Source organism: Drosophila yakuba, chromosome 3L (genome assembly GCF_016746365.2).
Source record: "Drosophila yakuba strain Tai18E2 chromosome 3L, Prin_Dyak_Tai18E2_2.1, whole genome shotgun sequence".
Taxonomy (NCBI): domain Eukaryota; kingdom Metazoa; phylum Arthropoda; class Insecta; order Diptera; family Drosophilidae; genus Drosophila; species Drosophila yakuba.
The window spans coordinates 6,288,442-6,308,916 of NC_052529.2; the positions used below are offsets into that span (position 1 = coordinate 6,288,442).

The following is a 20,475-nucleotide window of genomic DNA, read 5'->3' on the forward strand; positions in this document are numbered from 1 at the left end:
CTACAAAGAATAAAATCAACTAAGATATACAAAAAGTTAATCATACGCACCGTTAATAAGCACCAAGTGAAAAACTGACTAAAGGAAAACGCAGAGCGAAAATAAAGGACAAACAAAGGAGTAAAACTCTCCAGAGAAGGAGCCAAAAGCATCAGCATCAGCAAAGAACATTCTGCTGCATAAATAATACACTCGACATACGTATACGCCATATAGGCCAGGACATACCAGCAGGATATACCACACACACGCACACACAACGCACTCACACATACGGACGGGCAGGACGTGCTCCTGTTCTATTATTTAACTGCTTTCAACGTCAGCAGCACGTTCAACCCGACGAAAGTCGATTGAAAGCCGCCTTTCAACGGACCCAGCATCCCTCTCTCAGCACACACATCACAAAAAAGTAAACGGAAAACGAGAGAGCGAGTCCTTTGTGTGTGTGAGTGTGTGTGTGAGTGTGTGTGTTCGCGACAGCAGGAGCGACGTCAACGTCAATCCGCTCAATATTTATACATTAAACCGAGTCTCCAGGCCCACGAGTCTTGCGGCCCTCACAACGCAGACGCTCCTGTTCCTCCGCTGGGGCCCAAAATAAATAACATCTGACAGCTGCCCAGAGTCCTGAATTCTGAATTCTGAATTCGGAGTCCTGCAAGAGCCATCAGCGGATAGGGGCGCTAAAAAGAAGCGGAGACCGAGCGTGTGGCAATACGATTTGCCTTAGGAAAACATCAACCAAACTGAACGCGATCCTAAAACGAAAACAAAACAATGGGCGCCAAGGAAAGTGTCGAGGCAGCCGCCAAAATGAACGCCGATGGTTGGGGCCATGTGGAGGTGTGTATTATTTATAAAAAGCAAAAGCAAACAAACTAATAACACATTCATAAATTTCCAAGGCACCAAATGATATGTTCAGACTTGTAGTATTACTCATAAAATGGGTTTCGTTAATGAGCTGTTTTAGTAAATTTAACATTCGGGCTTAGTTTTTGTGAGAGGTTCTGATTTATATACCAAAATATGCATAATTTAACAAAGTAGTATATAATTGTTGATTAATTTTTTAAGCTCTTAAGACTACATAAAATAGACCCCCATTTTATCAACCACTTGATGATCCCTTTCGATATGTCGCTCATCGCAACAAAGTGTGTCAGACCGACGATCCCAATTGCAAGTTTAATGAGGGCGCAGAGTGGTGAGAGTTGATTGATTTAAAAATAAATTAGACAACAACACGTGCGGCAAGCACGCGAACTGAGAGCCTAACCGCGCAGACAGTTCCATTTTCCGAGTGTTTTCCCATTTCCCTCTTTTCAATTTTATTTGTATTCCCATGACCACTCTGGATTCCCATTCACGTTCCCATGCCCATTGTCGCATGGTGGTCCACTTGGTGATCGCATGTGCACATGTTGCTCGACCATATCTGATCTCTCAAAGATCTCATCTCTCGAGCGGCCGGAGAGCTTGGATACAAACATATAAACATATGTGTGGGCGGTATGTGGCGCTCTTGAGACGCCAAGAGATCGGAAAAAAGAGATGAAAATTCGTTTTGATTTCGATTTTCTTGCGAGTAAGTCAGCCAGTCGCCAGTCAGTCAGTTGAGTTTGCGGCGTGCATTTGTGATGTTGTTTTGGGCCTTTTCAAGAGCTCGTCAGCCCCGATCCGTAAACCGCAATTCGAATCGCTTCGAAGCCGGCAACTGAATGGCCAAAACCGATTCATAAGTAACAACAAACAGGTGTCCGTGTGTCTCGCCCTCTGGGTCAAATCGATGTAAACAAAAATAGCTATATAATCGTACTAAATCACCTAAAATATATATCGCTATCATGTGCTTCGGTGGCAGTGAACAAGAAGTCTGGTCGACATATGGGCCAGTCTGGGGAATATTTATAAAATCTAATCCACATAAAAATAAATTCTGCTCCAACTCACCTCCGATTTTGCGTCCGCTGGGGGAGTGCAATTTGTATGCGGCCGAGGTGTCCAAGAAAATCAAACGTGGAAAACTTCAAAGCACATTTTCCGCTTTTCATCGTTTTGGCTTGGGTTATGCATCGCTTTTGTTTTTGACACCTACACAACTTTTGTGGCAACCGAAGGGGGAAATATTGCTGCACCAGCGTTCGCACCTCTTTGGCTGACTTGATGATAATAAACTGCGGCGTGGGTTGCTTCAACAGTTTAATCTCACTGATTCGAGCAGCCAGAGTCGTGAAACTTGTTGTGCGGGCTCCGTTGCAGATATTTCGAGTCTTTCTCAAGTTTATTGCAGCTTAAAGATGGTATTTAACACACTTCTTTAACGTCCCACTGGGTTTATTTCGCTCGTCTTAGGGTTATATATTATAGAATTTAAAAGAGTGCAGAGCATAGTTTGATATTGTTTCTGGAGATACTTACGTTTCAGTACTGTATATTTATAAAAGTATATAGATTGCAGTTGAATTAGAAGAGTATCTAAACCAGAAACCTTATTGATTAATTTCTAATTAATTAATTTCTTTCCATTTCTTTCAGCGATCGAGTCGCTACCACAACCATCGGCACAACCAGCGCTCACAGTCGCTGAATCGCGGACAGGCGCTCTCGCAGGCGGACGTGAGCGGCATGTGGTGACATCGGGGTGCCTCTGGTAAAGGTGAGCACATGGTCCCAGCCCAATCCCCACCAGAAACTAATACAAAAACAATAAACATTCTGCAGGATCTGCGGCAAGCTGCGCCAACTGCGCCATGGGTAACAAACTGAGCTGCTCCTGTGCCCCGCTGATGCGCAAGGCCTATCGCTATGAGGATTCACCCTGGCAAAGTTCCCGTCGTCGCGATGGTCATCTATTGAGGTGGGTTATGGTCCTAGCTATCGGAACAGTTCCACGCTTCTAGCCCGACTCTGTTTATATGTTAACTGACTGCCGAAAACGAGGGCTCCAAACAACCAACGCCACTACCAACAACTGAACCACAATTGAATTCGCTCTTTCGATAGCTTGTTTCAAACCAACTAATTGTTTCTTCTTCTGGTTTTTCTTTCTTTCACCAAAAAAAAAAAAAAAAAAAAACTCAATACAATTTACCAACTTACGACAAAATCAAAACAAATATACACCTCAAACCACAAAAAAAAAACACAAAACAAATTGATGCGGCCAAACCTCCAAACCATCACAACAACTACAAATGTATCCTGCATCAACTTTTCCTTCCTACCTCCGACTGCAACTACAACTACAACTACAACAACTATAACAACAACAAAATGTGTTCCTTTGTTTGTTTTTACCAATATTCTCCTCTCCAAACCCGAAAACCAAAAATGTAACAATTGTGCACCAAAACTAAAAAAACCAAATTCGAATCCGGAATCGAATCTCGAAACGACCCACCTCAAAAACCAACTAACAACTACCAAACCATTGCTGAAAACTTAATTAACCAACAATAGTTCGTTCAGGTTGTGGGCAGAGGTCTTCCATGTGTCAGCCAGCGGAGCCGGCACCGTCAAATGGCAACAAGTGTCCGAGGATTTGGTTCCTGTGAACATCACCTGCATTCAGGACTCGCCCGAGTGCATCTTTCACATCACCGCGTACAACAGTCAGGTGGACAAGATACTCGACGTGAGACTTGTGCAGCCAGGTGAGTGCACATTGCTTGATTAACTTATTGCAACATTCCCAATCCAAATACCACCCTCCCGCGCTTTGGTAGGTACACGCATTGGCCAGGCATCGGAGTGCTTCGTTTACTGGAAGGATCCCATGACCAACGACACCTGGGGCCTCAACTTCACCTCGCCCATCGATGCCAAGCAATTCCGCGAGTGCTGTGTAAGTATTCTCTTACGGTCTGGCAAAGCAAACATTTTCGCATAGCGACGACAACAACAACCATGCCAAAAAACCCAAAAAAAAAAAATCTATATATTTGAAAAAACAAAAACAGCCAAAGAAAAACCAAAAAAAAAAATAATTTATATATATCTGCATATGAAAATTAATTCAAAACCAACCTCAACTGATATACCGATACCGAAAAAATTAACCTCAGCCACCCCCACAACTAAAACAGCAACACTAACAGAGTTCGGGCGGCGAGCTGTAATCATGCCCGCCAGCTGGAGCACTCAGCTGAGCCACCAACCCCGAACCACTGCCAAAACCAGAACCACCAGAACCACCAGTACCACCAGAACCACCAGAACCACCAGTACCACTAGAACCACCAGTACCACCAGAACCACTAGAACCAAACCAACAAAACCGAACCAACCACCCACAAAACACTCATGACACTCACTCACACACACACTCACACACAGAGACTAACACTAGAAAAAACACTGAGAGAACCAAGGTGGCGACCAAGATGGTGACGATTAAAATGATAACGATTATGATTATGATTATGATGTTGATGTTGATGCTGCCGCTGACGACGATAATAATGAGAATAATGATTATGATGGTTACGAGCCAGTTGATGTTTGCTTTGCATATAAAACCCATCTCTCTAGCTGCTATGTACTCTAAATATCCACCATCAATCTCAAGGTTCAGTGCCGCAAGCACTCGAACAATCTGAAGATGAAATCATAATTAAGCTCTTCATTCGCTCACTATCACCGCAGAGTCACGGTCACTGTCATAGTCACAGTCACGAACTGCGTTTATGCCAATCACGAAATAATTATATTGCAAATTTCCAATTGACCATTGAAAGTCTATAACATCCAAATAATTACAAATGTCTTTTACTTTTGACAGTAAATATTTTATTCAACATTTTTAAAAATGAATTTTAGAAATATGACTATTTAAGTCTAGCGACTTTTGAATAAAAATCTAAATAAAAGCTTTCTAAACGTAACCTTTAAAATCCTTAACAATATTAGTAAAATCGGCTTTGCATAAACACAGTTACTATCACCGTCACAGTGAATACCCCTGCATACCCAAAACTCTCAAGAATACTCACTCTTACATAACTCGTCCTTGTACTCGCTAATTAGTTGAAAACCCTGACGATTTGAAAAATTTTGGCTCACTGAAAATTTAAGACAAGTTTTTCGTTACATTCCCAAATTTTGTATTGAGTTGTATGTGAAAGTTTTGCGTTTTTCGTTTTCTAGTTTATGCCCATTGAGAAATTTGGCCAAGTAAAGTATAATCGTAGTATTTATATAGACACGCTCACACACATGAACACACAACACGCATACAGAGACATGTACCTGAAAAAAAACATTCCAACGTAGTCAGAAATTGAGAAAAATAATATAAAGAATATAAAAAGCTAAGGAAAAATTATGTCCGTTTCTAACGCCTTTTTGAAACTCTAAAAATGTATATAACTTATCATTCCCTATGGACTTTACATATAAATTGTATAAATTCCCTAGAGTAAGCTAGTCAAAAACTTATAACAAGTTCAGCTACACTTTACTCCCCTGTGGTACGTAATTTCTGACCTACTCACTCATGAAGCTATCATCTGAACAGATACATTTCAAACCGAAACTAGAACTCATCGATGAACACACTTATCATACGCCTATTAATATATAGATTCTAGTATAATGTAGTCAGACATGAACTATCTGGACTAGCCAAGTCTAATAATTGTTTCGTTTTCTTTTCTTACTTTGCGCATCATTTGTTGCAGGTGTCTTACATTGTAAAAAAATACGTTAGTATCGCTTCATATTATTTCTTTTCCACTGTGTACAGTGTACATTGTACATCCAACACAGTCACACACCACTGAATAATTCTTCTTTCACCTAAGTGTCGTTTGATCGCCGAAAAAGATTATTACCATAATAACAATAATATACATGTAAAAGTTTACAAACCCCTTTAAACGAATCTCTCTGTTCAATCCGCAATGTCGGGCATGTATGTAAGATCCTTTCATAAGTGTTTTTCACACCACAACAACCACATACTGAGTGTCGTAATTGTTGTAAACTTTTCTGCTCTATGTGTCCACCCACCCACAAGGCCACCCAACTAGCGCCAACACCACCACCACTACCACCACCAATGCCACCACCACCCACCAGCCCCCAGTTTTCCACCCACTCTCGTTTTCACTATCAGTGTTCAGAATTCTCACCTGAAGTTCCCGGTCCTAGGACTCATTTGTAAATGTGATTCATCCAAGTGCAAAGATGAACAACGAAAACTATCCGATAACACTGAACGCAGACAGACACACGCCACATACACACACACACACACACACATACACACACACACACTAAAATTTGTTAAATGTATTTATATTATATATTCTTTCATTTCTTTTTCTCTCTTCTAATCATTTTTCGAAATCATTGTCGAAACACGCCAAACCTCAAAAACTATAAATCCTTCGAAATATTTCATTTTTAATGCATTTCATTTCGTACTTCAATTCGAAACATTTTCAAAAACTAACGATACCAAAATGCAAAAAACCAAAAAAACCGACGGATGTTTTTTTCGAAATTTATGAATGATAAACACTCAACTCCAACAAACAAAACTCAACAACAACTCAACTACAATAACAATACCTCAAAAAAAAATGCCCCCAAATAAAAAACATTCTGAATGTACACCTCGATTCTATATGAAATCTATTCTATATATGAAACCCTCGTTTCCCCTACTTCGAAATGCTTTAATTATCTAACAATCATTTTATTTAACTACTCTCTAAATATATAATTATGTATAAATATATTTTCAAATCGATTCGTTTGCATTTTACGTGTGCCACAAAACCAAAAAATACTGAAAAAAACCCAAAACTAAATTTCCGATAATAACTGGAATGCAAATGTTTGAAAAATGTCTGTAAATTAAATATTGAAAATTCGAACGCAATGATGATCGATAAACAATGTAAATAACTGTGGAATCGTACAAATGAAAATGCAAAAGAAAAACGCAAAACGCTTTAAAACAATCGCACGTATCCTCTACTACAATACCGTTACCTATCCCCTACAATCCGTTTCCGACGAGCCCTAATCCGATCCCCCCCCAATCCCGAGAATCCTGATCCATCCTCCCCCAATCCAAGATCCCATGCAAGTGGGCGGTTTACGAATCGAAGCAATTTTCAAAAATCCAAATCAGCATCACTCCAGTGACAGCTAGATTTGATAGTTAGGAACCAGCAGTAGTTGAAGATATAGTATATACTTATATATATTCTTGGAGCATCATTTATCGCCTCGAAGGCGGCTTCCATGGAGGTTTCTGAAACCAAATCGAATACAGTCGAAACGAAAATAAGTTATATTCAAGCAAACGCACATGCTTACAATAAATTGTTCAAGTTAACCCCAATCAAAGTTGTATAATCAAAAGAAATGTTAACGTTAGGCTAAGTAAATGTTCAGCTGACACCCAGCTATATCGCTTAATGCAACTATCTAGTTATTAGTTACCAAACTGTAACTATCTAGTTATTAGTTACCAAACTGTAACTATCTAGTTATTAGTTACCAAACTGTAACTATCTAGTTATCAGTTGCCAAACTGCAACTACCAAGTTATCAGTTACCAAACTGCAACTACCAAGTTATCAGTTACCATACTGCAACTAGCAAGTAATCAGTTACCAAACTGCGCCAAGCGCCCAAAATAGATTAAGAGAAGATACCTAAAGGCCAAACTGCTTTCAATTTCAAGAACCAGCCACTCAACTAAACTAACTTCTTCTATCGAAAACTGCTTTCACTATCTAGTTATACTGTTGTACGCAAGTAGATCCAGGCTTTCAGCACCCAAAGTCAAGCTTGAAACTCTTCTATCTGCACCCTCTACTAATTGCTACTCGTAGAAGTTGTTCTCTAAGATACTTCAGAACACTATCCTTTCGTTACTAAATGAAAACACACAGACACGCCTAGACTTCGCCGAGTTCCTTCACTCGTGCCACAGATCTCCGCGGAGAGTTGAACCCCAGATGATATTACGACATATATCCTAACTGGGTGTTAAACGAATAGTTAGAGAAAAAGAGAAGAGAGAAGACAGAGAATACATTGAGAATGAGGAGAAACCGCACACACAGAACCTTGTAATCCCAATCAACTAACCTAATGATAGTGCGACGTTTTACAGTCGCCTTCTTTCAAATTTTCACGAAAGGCCTCGTCGTCGTACTCGCTGAAATTGGATCCCCCCGGCAAGGGCAAGGTGAAGGCCAAGCGAAAGCCACTCAGCACTCCGGCGTCGCCGTCGCGCGTCCGCCAGGAGCCCCAGTGCACCTGCATGTCCGCCGAGCAGTATGCGCGCCTGCGAACCGATCCCCGTGTTAGAGGTGAGATTACTACTCCATAAGATCCCGAGATAAAAACACAAGATAAATGACAAAGAGCGAGTTGATAGCCCCCCGAATGAGAATCCTCGCCAGAAGCGAGAGTTAGCCGCCCGTTTCTTGATTTGATTTGATTACATTATGATTTTGTCGACACCCGAAGCTACAAAGCGTACTCAGTTTGTAACTCGAACATTTGCGTACTACTTCAGTGCTTTAGCGACTAGGCGACAAGAACCACCGCATCCCCACCACCACCATCAAAACTCACCGCCATCCTCATTGCAGGTTCATCCACTTTGCCGCGTAACGTTGGTTCGCACCGAATCACCGACGTCGACGGCCAGCAGCAGGTTGGCTCCGGAAAAGTGATCAGTGCGGTTAGCAGCACCTCGCTGTATGACAACGTCGCCAGCGGTGGTCCTGGCCCCAACCAGGGAGCAGGTGAGTCCAATCTCTGCAATCTAGCTATGCAAAAAAGAACCCATCTAAATTGGAATTTTCATTCAAATATTAGATACCTTGCCGCGTCAGATGAAGGGCGGTCAGCAGGATAGACAGGATGTGGCCAATACCGGTGTGAATACCAACACTCCGGGCGTCATAGTGACCGGCGTGGGCAACGTTGGCTCCGATATGTGCGGCCAGAATCATGTGGGCTCACAGGTGGGCAACGATGATCCGGCCGCGTGCCAAATGGACATGGATCTCTCCAAGAGCGAGGGCACACAGGCCGGCGGCGGACTGCACCAGAGCGTGGGCACATGCACCTCCTCCTCCAAGGGCACCGGCACTCGCAACAAGGACTTTGGCGATGATATGGTTAGTTTGTTCTTTAATTTGAAACACTGAACCGAAACAGGAGTCTAGAAATTACAGTATTTTGATACATATATACCAAAGCTAGAAAACTTGTCTATTAAAGGCATTCAATAGTTTAAAGTCCTACTCAATACTCAAGCATAGAATGAAATCAGGTAATCGGAGGAAGAATCACAGACAATTTCAGGCTGAATAGGGACCAATTGCCGTAGCACTAGCACCTGCTTTTAGGCCACCTTTTCTTTGCTGTGTGCAACAAACAAGCACTGCCATACCACTAACCACCTGCCACACCCACTCTCCGCCCACAGACACGCGACGCGCACTCGCACGACATGCACCAGCATAATGTAATCAACAACAACACCCGGCGGAAGACCAAGAGCACCGAGGACATGAACGTGGACACCAGCACACTGAAGCGCATGCTGAAGCCGATGCCCAGCACCGAGTCGCCGGTGACCTCGCCGGAGATGGGGCGTCGTCGCTATAACTACTACAATGCGAATGCGGCCCAGACATTGGGCCACCCGCCGCACATGCATCAGCATGGAATGGCGATGGGAATGGGCGGCGGAGGCGGCGGTGGCCACCACATCATGAACAACAACACGATGGGCCGTGCCAGCAGTCAGTCATCGCGCTTCTCCGGCTCGAGGTGGGTGTACTTGTACTTAGTATGTTTGCATTTCGCATGCCTAACAATGTTGTTATTGCTGCCCAACCAGATCCTCGCATGAAATTGGACGCGGCTATCCGCCACGTAATCTGTACTTGGAACTGGAGCGGGAGCGTAGCTGCATCGAGGGTTCGCCGCCCTCGGACAATGTCATGTTCGACAACCAGTGCTATGCGACCACACCGAGCTCCAGCAATGGCAACTCGGATCAGGATCAATCCTACGGCCAGCAGCAATCATCGGGTCAGCATTCGCAGCAACAGCAGCAGGGACCGCCGCAGCGATCCTCGCGCCATCAGCACCATCATCAGCAGGCGCCCAATGTGACACCCACACCGGGCTCGCCCACTTCGCGGCTGCTCCTCGAGTACGAGATGCATCTGAGGAACACACTGGCCAAGGGCATGGATGCCGAATCCTATAGTCTGCACACTTTCGAAGCCCTGCTCTCGCAGAGCATGGAGAATCTGGGTGAGTCAACTCGATAGTTCGCGCGATTTGAACATGTTTTTGTTAGCATTTCCTTTGGGTTAGCTCTTTGTTCACCTATGTTCTCGTTGTTGTGGTAGCTGAGCATTTTGTTATTCCGTTTCTTTTGCTTCGCTTAATTGAATTTCTTTCTTAATTAGCTTTTGGGTAGTGCAATTCACTTGGTAACACATCCACCTGTCAGTTAGCCAATCGAACCCATGTCAGCGGCCTTTTAAAGTCGATTTCTTTGTTTGGGGTTGGGTGTATTGCCGCGGAATGGCTTGATAATCTGATTAAATGGGAATGAAAATGCTGGCGGAGATGGAATGTTCACTGTAGTAATTAAGAAGGATTGAATAGGGTTGAAAAGGGCACAAAGAATTTAAAAATGGTGTTGTAATGTAAAAGCGACATTTTGTTCATTGTTTAAATCATAAAGTTGAGCTACTTCATATAAATATATTCTAAAGTTATTGAACTTTTCAAATGGCTTAAGCAGAATTTTTCTTTGAAATAATATACTAACATAGGATTGTTTAAACTAGTGCAGTTACAAGCGACTAATATGTCCAGCTAACTTATTATATTGAACTTTAAACTCTTTAACTTGAGCTTTCGTTTTCTTAAAATCTATGTAATTTTGTCAATATTTATTATACCGTTCTTTAACAATATACCATAATTGCTATCCATGTCACTTCATGAAATGCTCATTCATTACTCTCCTCGCATTGCCCAACGACACTCGAACATCAACAACCAACAACAACCAACAACAACCAACAACACCACGAACAACTACAATATTAACAACCAACCACAACAATCCAACAACAAATCATCAGAATTCGCTGAAAGCCTACCCGGATCGAACCAGCGCAGCCCATATCCACTACGTAGGCGTAAGTAGTTCCATTCCGGATCCATTCCGCACGATCTCTTCCAGATTTAATGCTCTCTAGCTTGTACTCATCCGATCTCAGTTCGATGCGAACTGAAGCCATAAGTCGATTGCATTTGCCTGACATAGATTTTGGAATGCTTTCAATTAGGATTTCAAATGGTATTTGCAAATCGAACTGAACTAATCCCATTCCATGCCATATCTTATCCACAGCCAATGCCAAATCATCCACTTTGCCATTGCCGCCACATCGACCATTGTCCACTATTCGCGATAAGGAGAGGGATCGCGATCGTGATGGCTACTACAGTGATCGCAATGAGTTGATCAGGGAGCGGGAACGCGAACGGGATCGTGGCTATCTATCGGATCATAATTCCAGGTGAGATAAATTGATAAATACCATGGGAATACTTAACCAACTTCGTGGCTTTATCTTTCAGTTTCTCGAATTCGCGATGCGCCTCTTGCATTGGAGAATCGGCTCGGGCCCAGTGGTTCCGTCACTCCGATGGCTGGCGTTCTGGAAGTTCCACCATCGGATCCGGATCGGGACATGGCATGATGACCCAGCAGATGCCTGGCTCCGGGCATAAACGCTCGCCCTGGGACTCGCTGCCTTCGTTGAGACAGGACAGCAGTCTCAATGATTCTGGATACAAGAGTGCTCGTGCCGATTCCCTAGAACAACGGTGAGCTAACAATTCTATTCCTATTACATTATATAATGTTACATTTAATTATTAATTTCAGTGCCGAGTTCATACGTCAGGATAGTTTGCGATCAGAGTATTTGAGCGATCGCGAGTCACGCTACGGAATTGTTCAACAGGCTTCCATTGAGAGCACCGATTCAAGGATGTGCTATCTAACATCATCAGAGGTGAGTGATCTTAAATATACAAGCTTGTTATTTGTTGTGTGAATGTGAACTTTAAGTGGAAAAATCATAACTTTTTAATTCTGGATTGAATGAATGGAGTTTTATATGATTCACAAACTGTGCCAATGAATTTTTGACCTCTAAAAACATAAAATTAGTACATTTTAATGTTAATGAGCTCTATCTACTCTTAAAGTCAAAATGATACTTTAAATCACTTAAATAATTGAGGGCAAAAGAGATTTAGTGACTGATTTAGTACTTAAAGCCAAATTCTTAGATTTAACTTACAGTTTAAGGCTGTTAGTAGTTCCTCAAGCGCTTTTCTTTTCACAATATTAAATAAAACTGTGAAAACAATTTAAGCGAGAGTATCTCCACGTGCCCGCTTCCTTGACCTCACCTACATAAAAATTAGATTATTCACCTTAAGTAAAAGTCCCCAGCAAAGTCACTCCCCAATATTGCATTACCCACACCCAACGAACTGCCACGAAATGCAATTTCCCATTCCCAGCGAATGCATTTTCCTAAGCGGAGCGCTCAGCATTCGTCATAAGCCAGCATCCGACATCAATTGCTCAAATTCAAATTCTCGTTGGCGGCAGGAGCCTCGAACTCCCCACTTTCTCCACTCCATCCCGTTACGCCCTTTGACCCCACGACCCGCCCCTTTGTGGGCTGTGCTATTTATAGAGAGCCAACTGGGTCAACAGTAGCAACAGAAGCTGTAACACTAACAGCACCGACTCCTCTACCTTTCAAATGTTAAATCTGGCAGAGCTCAAGCCGCTGTTACATCCTTGATATATGATATATATATATATATATATGTGTATATAAATACGTGTGTATAAATATGGTATAGGAATATATTTTATATGTATTTGCTTATTCAAAGCCGAAAAACGGCGCGGCAAATGAGCGGGGGAAAGTCAAATGCAGCATAAATGATATTTTTAGTTGCAGCCCCAAAGCTGACCCAGTTAACGTTGATTAAAAACAAACTGCCATACACACACACACACAATCACACACAAACTAACAGACACACACACACACACACACAGTTGAACACCTAGAGAGCAGGAGGACAGGCGCAGGACTCCCAAGCCAACAACAGGATGTAAAACCCCGAAATACTTTCTCCTGCTTTGCTGATTCCTTTTTTGCCAACATTCTGGGATGATAGATGGGTCTGCGTTGATGATGATGAAGATGCTGATGATATAGTATATATCCCTCCCTTATACGCCCACGTCTTCGCCTAGTGGGCGTGGCACTTGCATATTAATTGGCCACTCAAGGAATTTGTCTAGTTAGTGCCAAATTTATATGTCGCCTTGACACTAATGAGGCCTGCAACTCTACTTGCATCTAGATGGAGCGAGCACGGAGCAGACGGGGCATTCCATTGTTACACTGACACACAAAAGGGAGAACTCGATGTTCCTGCTGCTTCTCCACCAGTTTGCTCCCCCTCGATTTTCCCCCCCAGGGCTTTTCCAGCTTTTCTGCTGCGGCGCATGCGCATTGGCCGTGCTCTCTCGTCGGCTCGGCTTTCTCAGTTCGGTTTTCCAGGCTTTTCAGTTTTCCAGCTGCGAAAGAGAAGCTTTCGGCTGCTGCTGCTGCTCTGCCGATTTTCCCGCTGCTGCGATTTTCCCAGTGCCGTTCGCGCTCCGCTCCGCTTGCCGCTGTCATTGCTGCTCTGCTGTTTTGCTGTTTTGCTGGCGATGCGCTAACTTTTGCTCTGTCGTTTTATAATCAACCGAAATTCCGGGAAGCGAGTGTGTGGGTGTGTGTACCGTACGTGTGTGTGCGTGCGCGTGCCAGATTTGCAACTTACGAAAATATTGCAATAAATAAAGTTTCCGGGGCCTGCAAGGAGCCACAGACTTTTGCTGCAAAAGAGTTTTCCTGCCCCCAAAACGCCGCCGCCGCACAATGGAAAATTGTGTATAAAAAATTGTTTTAAAATTCAGTCATCGAGCGGCAGTAACTGCAATTTTCTCTCATGTACATGCATATAGCATGTGTGTGTGCGAGTGTGTGTGTGTGAGTGAGCGGCGCTCCAAAGTATGCAACGTGTGGAAAAATTCGCTTTATTGCAATTTTGTTGAACGTGAACGATAGACAGCCAAATAGCAAGCAGAAAGCAGCAGCAACCAACAGCAACCAGCAGCAATCAGCAGCAACAACAATCAAGCAGCCTCAGCTCAACCAGAACTCAACGCGACAATAATAATAACAATAAAAGAGGAGCTACAAGCACGTTAAGCAAGTAAATGTCAATAAAATAAAAGGGCAAAAGCGGCCCAATAATGTCAGACAGTGAGTGAGTGTTTTATGTGCCTTTGTGTGTCAAGCTGCTATTAAACGTTTGGATAATCCCCCCCTTAAGATCCGCACAAGTTGCTCAGTTACCCAGTTATTCAGTTACTCAGTCACTCAGTTCAGTTACTCTGTTCAGTTACTCAGTTGCCCGAAATGAAAACAGAAAGGGATGCCCCATTCACATGATAATAAAAGTAAAACTGTCACACCGCACACACAGTGCGTATGCGTAATGTTGATGGGTTGAGGGGGGCTAACGTGGCGTATGCGTGATGCGAGCACAAATCTCGGACTAATGCAGCTCAGGCCAGCTTTCAATTAGTTCCCGGCCGCAATCGACAAACTGCAAAAGTAAGCCCCAAGAAAAGGCTCTGTGCAAAATAGAGCAAAAAACTTGGCCAAATGCGATTAGGAAGAAACCACGTTTTCCTCCGTCACGTGTGTGTGTGTGTGCGAGTGTGTGGGTGTTTGTATGCGTAGATGTTGTGTTTTGATAAGACAGCCAAGTTTTCCAACGCAAATGTGTTTGTGGCCGCCGGCGATGTGATGCCTTTCTATGGCTGCCCGAAAAACGGCAACCATTGATAAATAAGTACGGTGATAATGATAATGATGAAGCCATTAGATCAATTCAATGAAAATGAAGAGGAAAAGCGCTCTAAAAGGTTGACTACTCCCAATTGATACGCAGGCTAAGCCTGGCCATTAGTGGCGAAAGCGCCCCAGGCACGTTTCCGCCTTGTGATTTCCTTGCTAGCCAGCGACCACTGTACTCGGGCGCTGAGCAAACACAAACACACAGAGCTGAAAGTGCTGGGCAATGTTTGAATAATGTAAATCGCCTGCTGCCCGACTTAACATGCCGCTGAAAGCTTCGTGAAAGCTTTTCTGTTAAGTGAGCGAGCGAATGTTGCAGCAGGAAACTGCGGACGAGGAGGGCCGAAGGAGGGGGGGCGGCAGCTGTCCTTTGAGGGGGATTTAAAAGCTTTGCGCTGTCCACAGGATGTGGCAATGTGGAGAGCAGGGAATGGAGCAGGGGGGCACAAGCAAAAGTTGGGCCAAAGGATATGCCAAACCGGGCTGCTGTTAAGCTCCTTATGAGCCCCTGTAATGGGAGAGTCCTGTCCGTTGGCGTGGGCAAGTGTCCCTGCCGATTGATGAATTTTCAAGAGACGTCACCCCTTTTAATTGTGAATTTTCGATACAATTCTCTCTGTGTGCCACTTCATCAGTTTATCAGGCATCATTAGTAGCTGAAATATTGATAGCATTGTATAGTTAGTTGGCCTTTGTTGATATAGTTTTTTGCCTGTCTGAAAATAGTTTTCGTTGCCCGAAAATTTCTGCTGATAATATAATTTGACTAAACTGTCAGATCATTGTGTGCATTCAACATTTTTTTCTCGCCAACAGCACACAAAAGTTTTTATGACACTTTGGCAGGCCAAACTTTATTCCCTTCATTTTTTATAATTTTTTTTTTATATTTCTCTTTTTTTTGGGGCAAAATTGAATGATAAAGTTTTGCAACCCACTCGCTGCGTATTGATTACAACTTTTGCATTTGGCATTCAGCTCGATTGGCTTAATAAGCTTGCATAATTTAAAGTACTTAAAAATTTACAATATTGACATTCGCTTTATTTGCATTTGCCCACACCAAAGTGAGAAAATAAACAAAAAAAAAAATGAAAACGAAAAGGACGAGTCCCCGGGCAGTTTGCGGCCATCGGAATGATCAATCAAATTGATTAATTACCCCCCATGAAGCGACATCGCAAACAACACCAAATTGAACGCATTTTAAATGCGTGGCAAGACATTAATTTATGCGACTTTGTGGTTTTTCTGACTGACACCAGAAAGGACTTGCCCCAAAAAGAAGAAGTGGAAGAAAGCTGAATGCCGAATGCTGGGGGAGCATGACATTCATTAGGCCACGAAGAGCTATCGAGAAAAGGACCTGAAGGCGATTTTGAAAGATGAAGAACCGTGTAAACACATAAGCCACTTTGGACCAGTTTTTGGGATTTCGAAAGCCACCACCAACTTCTTGTGGCATGGCTGTGCTCATTAGCTTTATGTCCTTATCGCGGGGGATTCCCTTTTTTTAATTTTGTTCAATTTTCATTTTCGCACCTTTTTTTTTGGCGTTGCGATGCGCTGATATCATTAGGGCAAATTGATGAGCGCGCTGCCAAACAGCTGAGGCCACGCAAAAAACAAAAGCTGAAAACTTTGTAGCAGGTGTGTGGAGGCCCAGGAGGGGGGATTCCCCGTGCAACGCTAAATCATTTGGCACAGAGCATTTCAAGCAAATTGACGTAGAGCAGGCAGCACAAAAAGAAAAGGGAAAACCAAGGGAAAAAGCAAGGAATATCACGAGCTTGTTGGCGGCAAGAAAAAGGGCCCAGCTAAGAAAAAGAAATGCTCAGACGTGGAAATTACAATTTGGCTAGAGACGTTGTGCCCCTTTACCCCACTTGCCACCTCGCCCCCGCACGCTTGACATTCCATTGACATTTCAATAAGTGAAGAAACTAATTTTTGTATTACAAGCTGCTCGGGGAAAAAGTTTCTCATCTTCAAACTATTGCCAAGGCAGGCGGAGGATGGCTAAGAAAAAAGTGCAATATTAATTTGCAGCGAGTGCATTAAGGCGGACGGGCAAGTGGGCGGGGCGGGGCTGAAAAGTAGGAGGTAAAAGGAGAGGTGAAAGGGGGAAGAAAGTCTTCTGCTGCTGTCAGCGAAAGTTGGACGTGGACAGTTGGCCAAACTATTTGACACAAAAATAACAGTTTTCTTATTTGCCGCTGACCAACGAACTCAGTTTTTTGCCATTTATTTTTTCTAGTTTCATTCTTTTTTTTTTTTATTTCAGTTTTTGCCACGTATTTCTGGCTCAAAGTTTGGAACTAAGTTCCATCCTTCTGCGTTTTTTTTTCTTTTTTTTTTGTATTATTTCTTGCCACCGGTTAGTTAGACAGCAGCTTTGATACTCAGGCCAACGGCAAAAGAGAGCTGTCAGCAGAAGTTTGCACCACCCACACACGCACTGGTAGCATATGGGATATATAAGTATATATGCAACTATATAGGATTGGATGTGATATCATTATCTGCTTGTTTACTGTTGCTTAAAAAACTGAACCAGGTTTGCAAAGAATTATAGCTTCAGACTTTATCTATGCATACTAGTTAATGCTAGTTAATTTTTTAAACCATTAAAGAGTCATTTCTTGCTTAGAATTTTATCTTAAGTTTTTTGTTCTTGCTTACTATTTATTAAAAGTTCTTGCAAACCTTTGACATTAAAGAACCATTTCAAGAAATGCATTGGCTGCCCTTAGCTAGCCGCTATATGCCACATCTGTCATGAAGTGTGGATATAAACTGCATGCAGCTTGTGTTCAATTCCATTTCATATTTTTTCGTCCTTTTGCAACCGCTGCTGCTACTGCAGCTACTGGTGCTACTGCTGCTGCCATCTTCTTTGCCAAATGACATTATGAAATGCTAAAAGCCTTGAGCCAAAAGTTGTCCAAGTACCAAAGCCGCTGCTGTGGGTTCGGTTTAGCGCAGAAAGCACGAGTTCAAAAGGAGTGGGAGATGCCTGGAATTCATTTTCATTTCTCGATAATTCTTTTGGCTGCTGGCCGCATGTGGTATAAGTCGACTATACTAGTATGAGTGTGTGTGTGTTTGTGTGAGTAGCACATGGCCAAGTGCCGTGGGAGTGGCCCCTTTTATTTGCCCCTTTGCGGTGGCCGAAAAGCAGCTCAGAGTTCTCTGGCATTCGGATGCTGAATGCTGCATGTGGCTTATGAAATTTAAGCGCATCTGCCGGCCAACCAAAATAATTAAACGAATCGGTTCAAGCTGATGCAGCTGTATGGAAAGTTGGAAAGAGGTGAAGAGTGGTGGTAGAATATCTCATTAATTGCCCCCGGGTGAAACGAACAAACGAATATACGAGTTACGAGTTTACCTGAATGTCCTTGGCTACTTTGGCATAATTTAGGGTCTTTCAACAGCTCAATGAGATGCACTCGACGCTCGGGCGCCCCCTGAAAAGGGATTTAAAAACACTTACACAACTTTTCACTCACAGTCCTCGCCTTAAGTACGCCCGAGAAGTTTCAAGCCGGGCTCGAATGAAAGATGGTAAAAAAAAAAATGTAGCCCGAGTGCAGAAAAAAAGTAAACTTTGCACATGCTTCACAAGGGGAGTTGGAGTACAACTTTTCCGGCGTGTCCATTTGCAAATTTCACAGAAAATACGAATATATAACGCCGAGTAAAATATCGAAGGCTTGACTTGCAATGAAAGCCAAATGAAGAGGGTGGGGTGAAGGGAAGGGAAGGCGATGAAATCGAGAAGATTTCCATTTCAGCACTTTAATCGAGGAGTATAAAGTGTAAAAACTGAAGGCAGAGGGCTGAAAACCACGTAAGATGATATCATACAGAAAAAGTTAAAAAGAAACATCAATGAACAATTGAGTGGGGTAGCTGCGATGGTTGCCAGGAAGAGCTTCTGAAATTGGGCTGAAGGAAATAGCACTTTTACACACACACACACACACACACTTGCTCGCACACTCGCACACTCGAGTGCAAATCAAGTTAACCGAATAAAAAGCCGCTTCCTGCCTGCCATTTGGCTTGTTTCGGCCGGGCTCCTTCCTTCAGTCACCTCTTGATTTCTTCCTTCCTGCTGGGGAACAGGTCCTGAAATGGCAAACGATGTCGTTCCGTTTCGTTTTCGTTTTCGTTTGTCGTTGCCGTTGCCACCGCCACTGCCGCCGTTGCTATTGCCTTTACCTCCATGTCAAAAGATTATACTCGTGCAGTCATAAAAAATAATAAAATGTGCAAAAAACGCACAACTACAGGGGGAGTAAACTTGCCAAGGTTCACATGAGCGCACACACAGCAACCCCCCACCACCCCCCGCACATACGCATTTCTTTGTGTGTAACATGTAAATGTCGTTTCGGCATTCGCGCATTTTAAGCTGCCATTCCACAACTGCTCAGCACCTCACAAATTCACACACACACACACCCGCACACCCACCTGAGCAGGTGCAAAAAGAAGGGGTAAATCCAAGGAGGGGTTGGGGGGTTTTGGGAACACGACCTTCTTCACCTCGACAGTTTCTCAGGCCTCATTTTGGCACCTCGACAGTTTTGCTCCTTTTTTGGCCGCCTGGCTGGCTGCGTTGCCCCGCGTAATTGGCATGTGTTCAGCATTTCAGCATTTTGTACATTTTTCGCACAGTTCGCAGAAATGCCACGCCCACAACCTCGCCCCGCTCAGATTACCTGGCCGGCAATGGGGCTAAAGATATGAATATAATTAAATGTAACAACTACATATTTGCATCTCTTATAAAGCGATGTTTTCTCAACTGAAACTCAGTCGGCAGCGGGGCCAAAAAATGTCCTTTGAGGTGTTTTTGTACAGGGAAGAGCGAACACAGGAATAAAGTCATCAACTAAATTGGTTGGGTCCCTTGCTAAAAATATATACACTTAAAAAGGAAGCAGATTGGCAGCGATGCCTAAAACTTGAATTCCATTTAGAACGGCTCTTATTGTTGTTGGTCAACAATTAAGGACAATGACAGCGGCAGATTAGGTCCTTAAGTTGAGAAATTAAGCTGAAATTGAAATGTCCCGAGATTGAGTTACCCCAAAAAGTTCTTAATGAGAAAAGCGCGCGAAAAGCGACAGATTGCCAGGGCCAACTAAGGAAAACTCAAATGAAAACTTAAGAAAATGTTAAACGAGTGTCCCCATTTGTTGCTAGTTTTGTATAAGAACTAGAGAAAAAATATGACAAGTAATTAGTTGTTTTAAATCCAACTAATAAGTAATTGACCTTCAAAGAATTTCTCTAAAATATTTCCTTTATAGCATATAACATATAATAATGAAATAAATTAATAGAAAGGCTTATAGACAAATTTGTCACATGTGAAATTGATTTGACAGGCGGACTTCGAATTTTTTGCTGCATTTCCATTCATTGTAATTAAATC

At 42.9% G+C, this 20,475-nt stretch overlaps 2 protein-coding genes and 1 long non-coding RNA gene across 15 annotated transcripts in view; 2 read left to right on the forward strand and 1 right to left on the reverse strand.

Moving 5' to 3' along the window:
• Positions 1–252: 252 nt before the first annotated feature.
• Positions 253–2,663, forward strand: LOC6533086. The gene is made up of 2 exons (XM_002093782.4): positions 253–846; positions 2,542–2,663. The coding sequence occupies exons 1-2, from the start codon at positions 781–783 to the stop codon at positions 2,638–2,640; spliced, it is 165 nt and encodes a 54-aa protein (XP_002093818.1). The 5' UTR covers positions 253–780; the 3' UTR covers positions 2,641–2,663.
• Positions 778–6,549, reverse strand: LOC120321510. Of its 2 annotated transcripts, XR_006245186.1 has the most exons (4): positions 4,998–6,549; positions 1,957–2,353; positions 1,831–1,900; positions 778–1,779 (listed from the first exon to the last, which is right to left on the reverse strand). It is a non-coding gene; the product is annotated as an uncharacterized LOC120321510 (long non-coding RNA). The 2 variants fall into 2 exon arrangements; XR_006245185.1 differs by having other exon boundaries at positions 778–1,900.
• Positions 2,734–20,475, forward strand: part of LOC6533088 — an 85,958-nt gene continuing 68,216 nt past the window's right edge. For 3 of the 12 annotated variants that reach the window (XM_039374162.2, XM_039374163.2, XM_039374155.2), the window contains exons 1-11: positions 2,734–2,863; positions 3,466–3,659; positions 3,732–3,850; positions 8,141–8,339; positions 8,625–8,780; positions 8,854–9,158; positions 9,470–9,816; positions 9,887–10,308; positions 11,426–11,594; positions 11,656–11,904; positions 11,966–12,095. In XM_039374162.2, coding sequence (XP_039230096.1) covers positions 2,757–2,863; positions 3,466–3,659; positions 3,732–3,850; positions 8,141–8,339; positions 8,625–8,780; positions 8,854–9,158; positions 9,470–9,816; positions 9,887–10,308; positions 11,426–11,594; positions 11,656–11,904; positions 11,966–12,095 — 2,397 coding nt within the window. In that variant the 5' untranslated portion in view covers positions 2,734–2,756. Of the gene's footprint in view, positions 2,864–3,465; positions 3,660–3,731; positions 3,851–5,684; positions 5,709–8,125; positions 8,340–8,624; positions 8,781–8,853; positions 9,159–9,469; positions 9,817–9,886; positions 10,309–11,153; positions 11,211–11,425; positions 11,595–11,655; positions 11,905–11,965; positions 12,096–20,475 lie in introns of all 12 variants that reach the window. The other 9 variants (XM_039374160.2, XM_039374161.2, XM_039374149.2 and 6 more) reach the window with 9 other exon arrangements.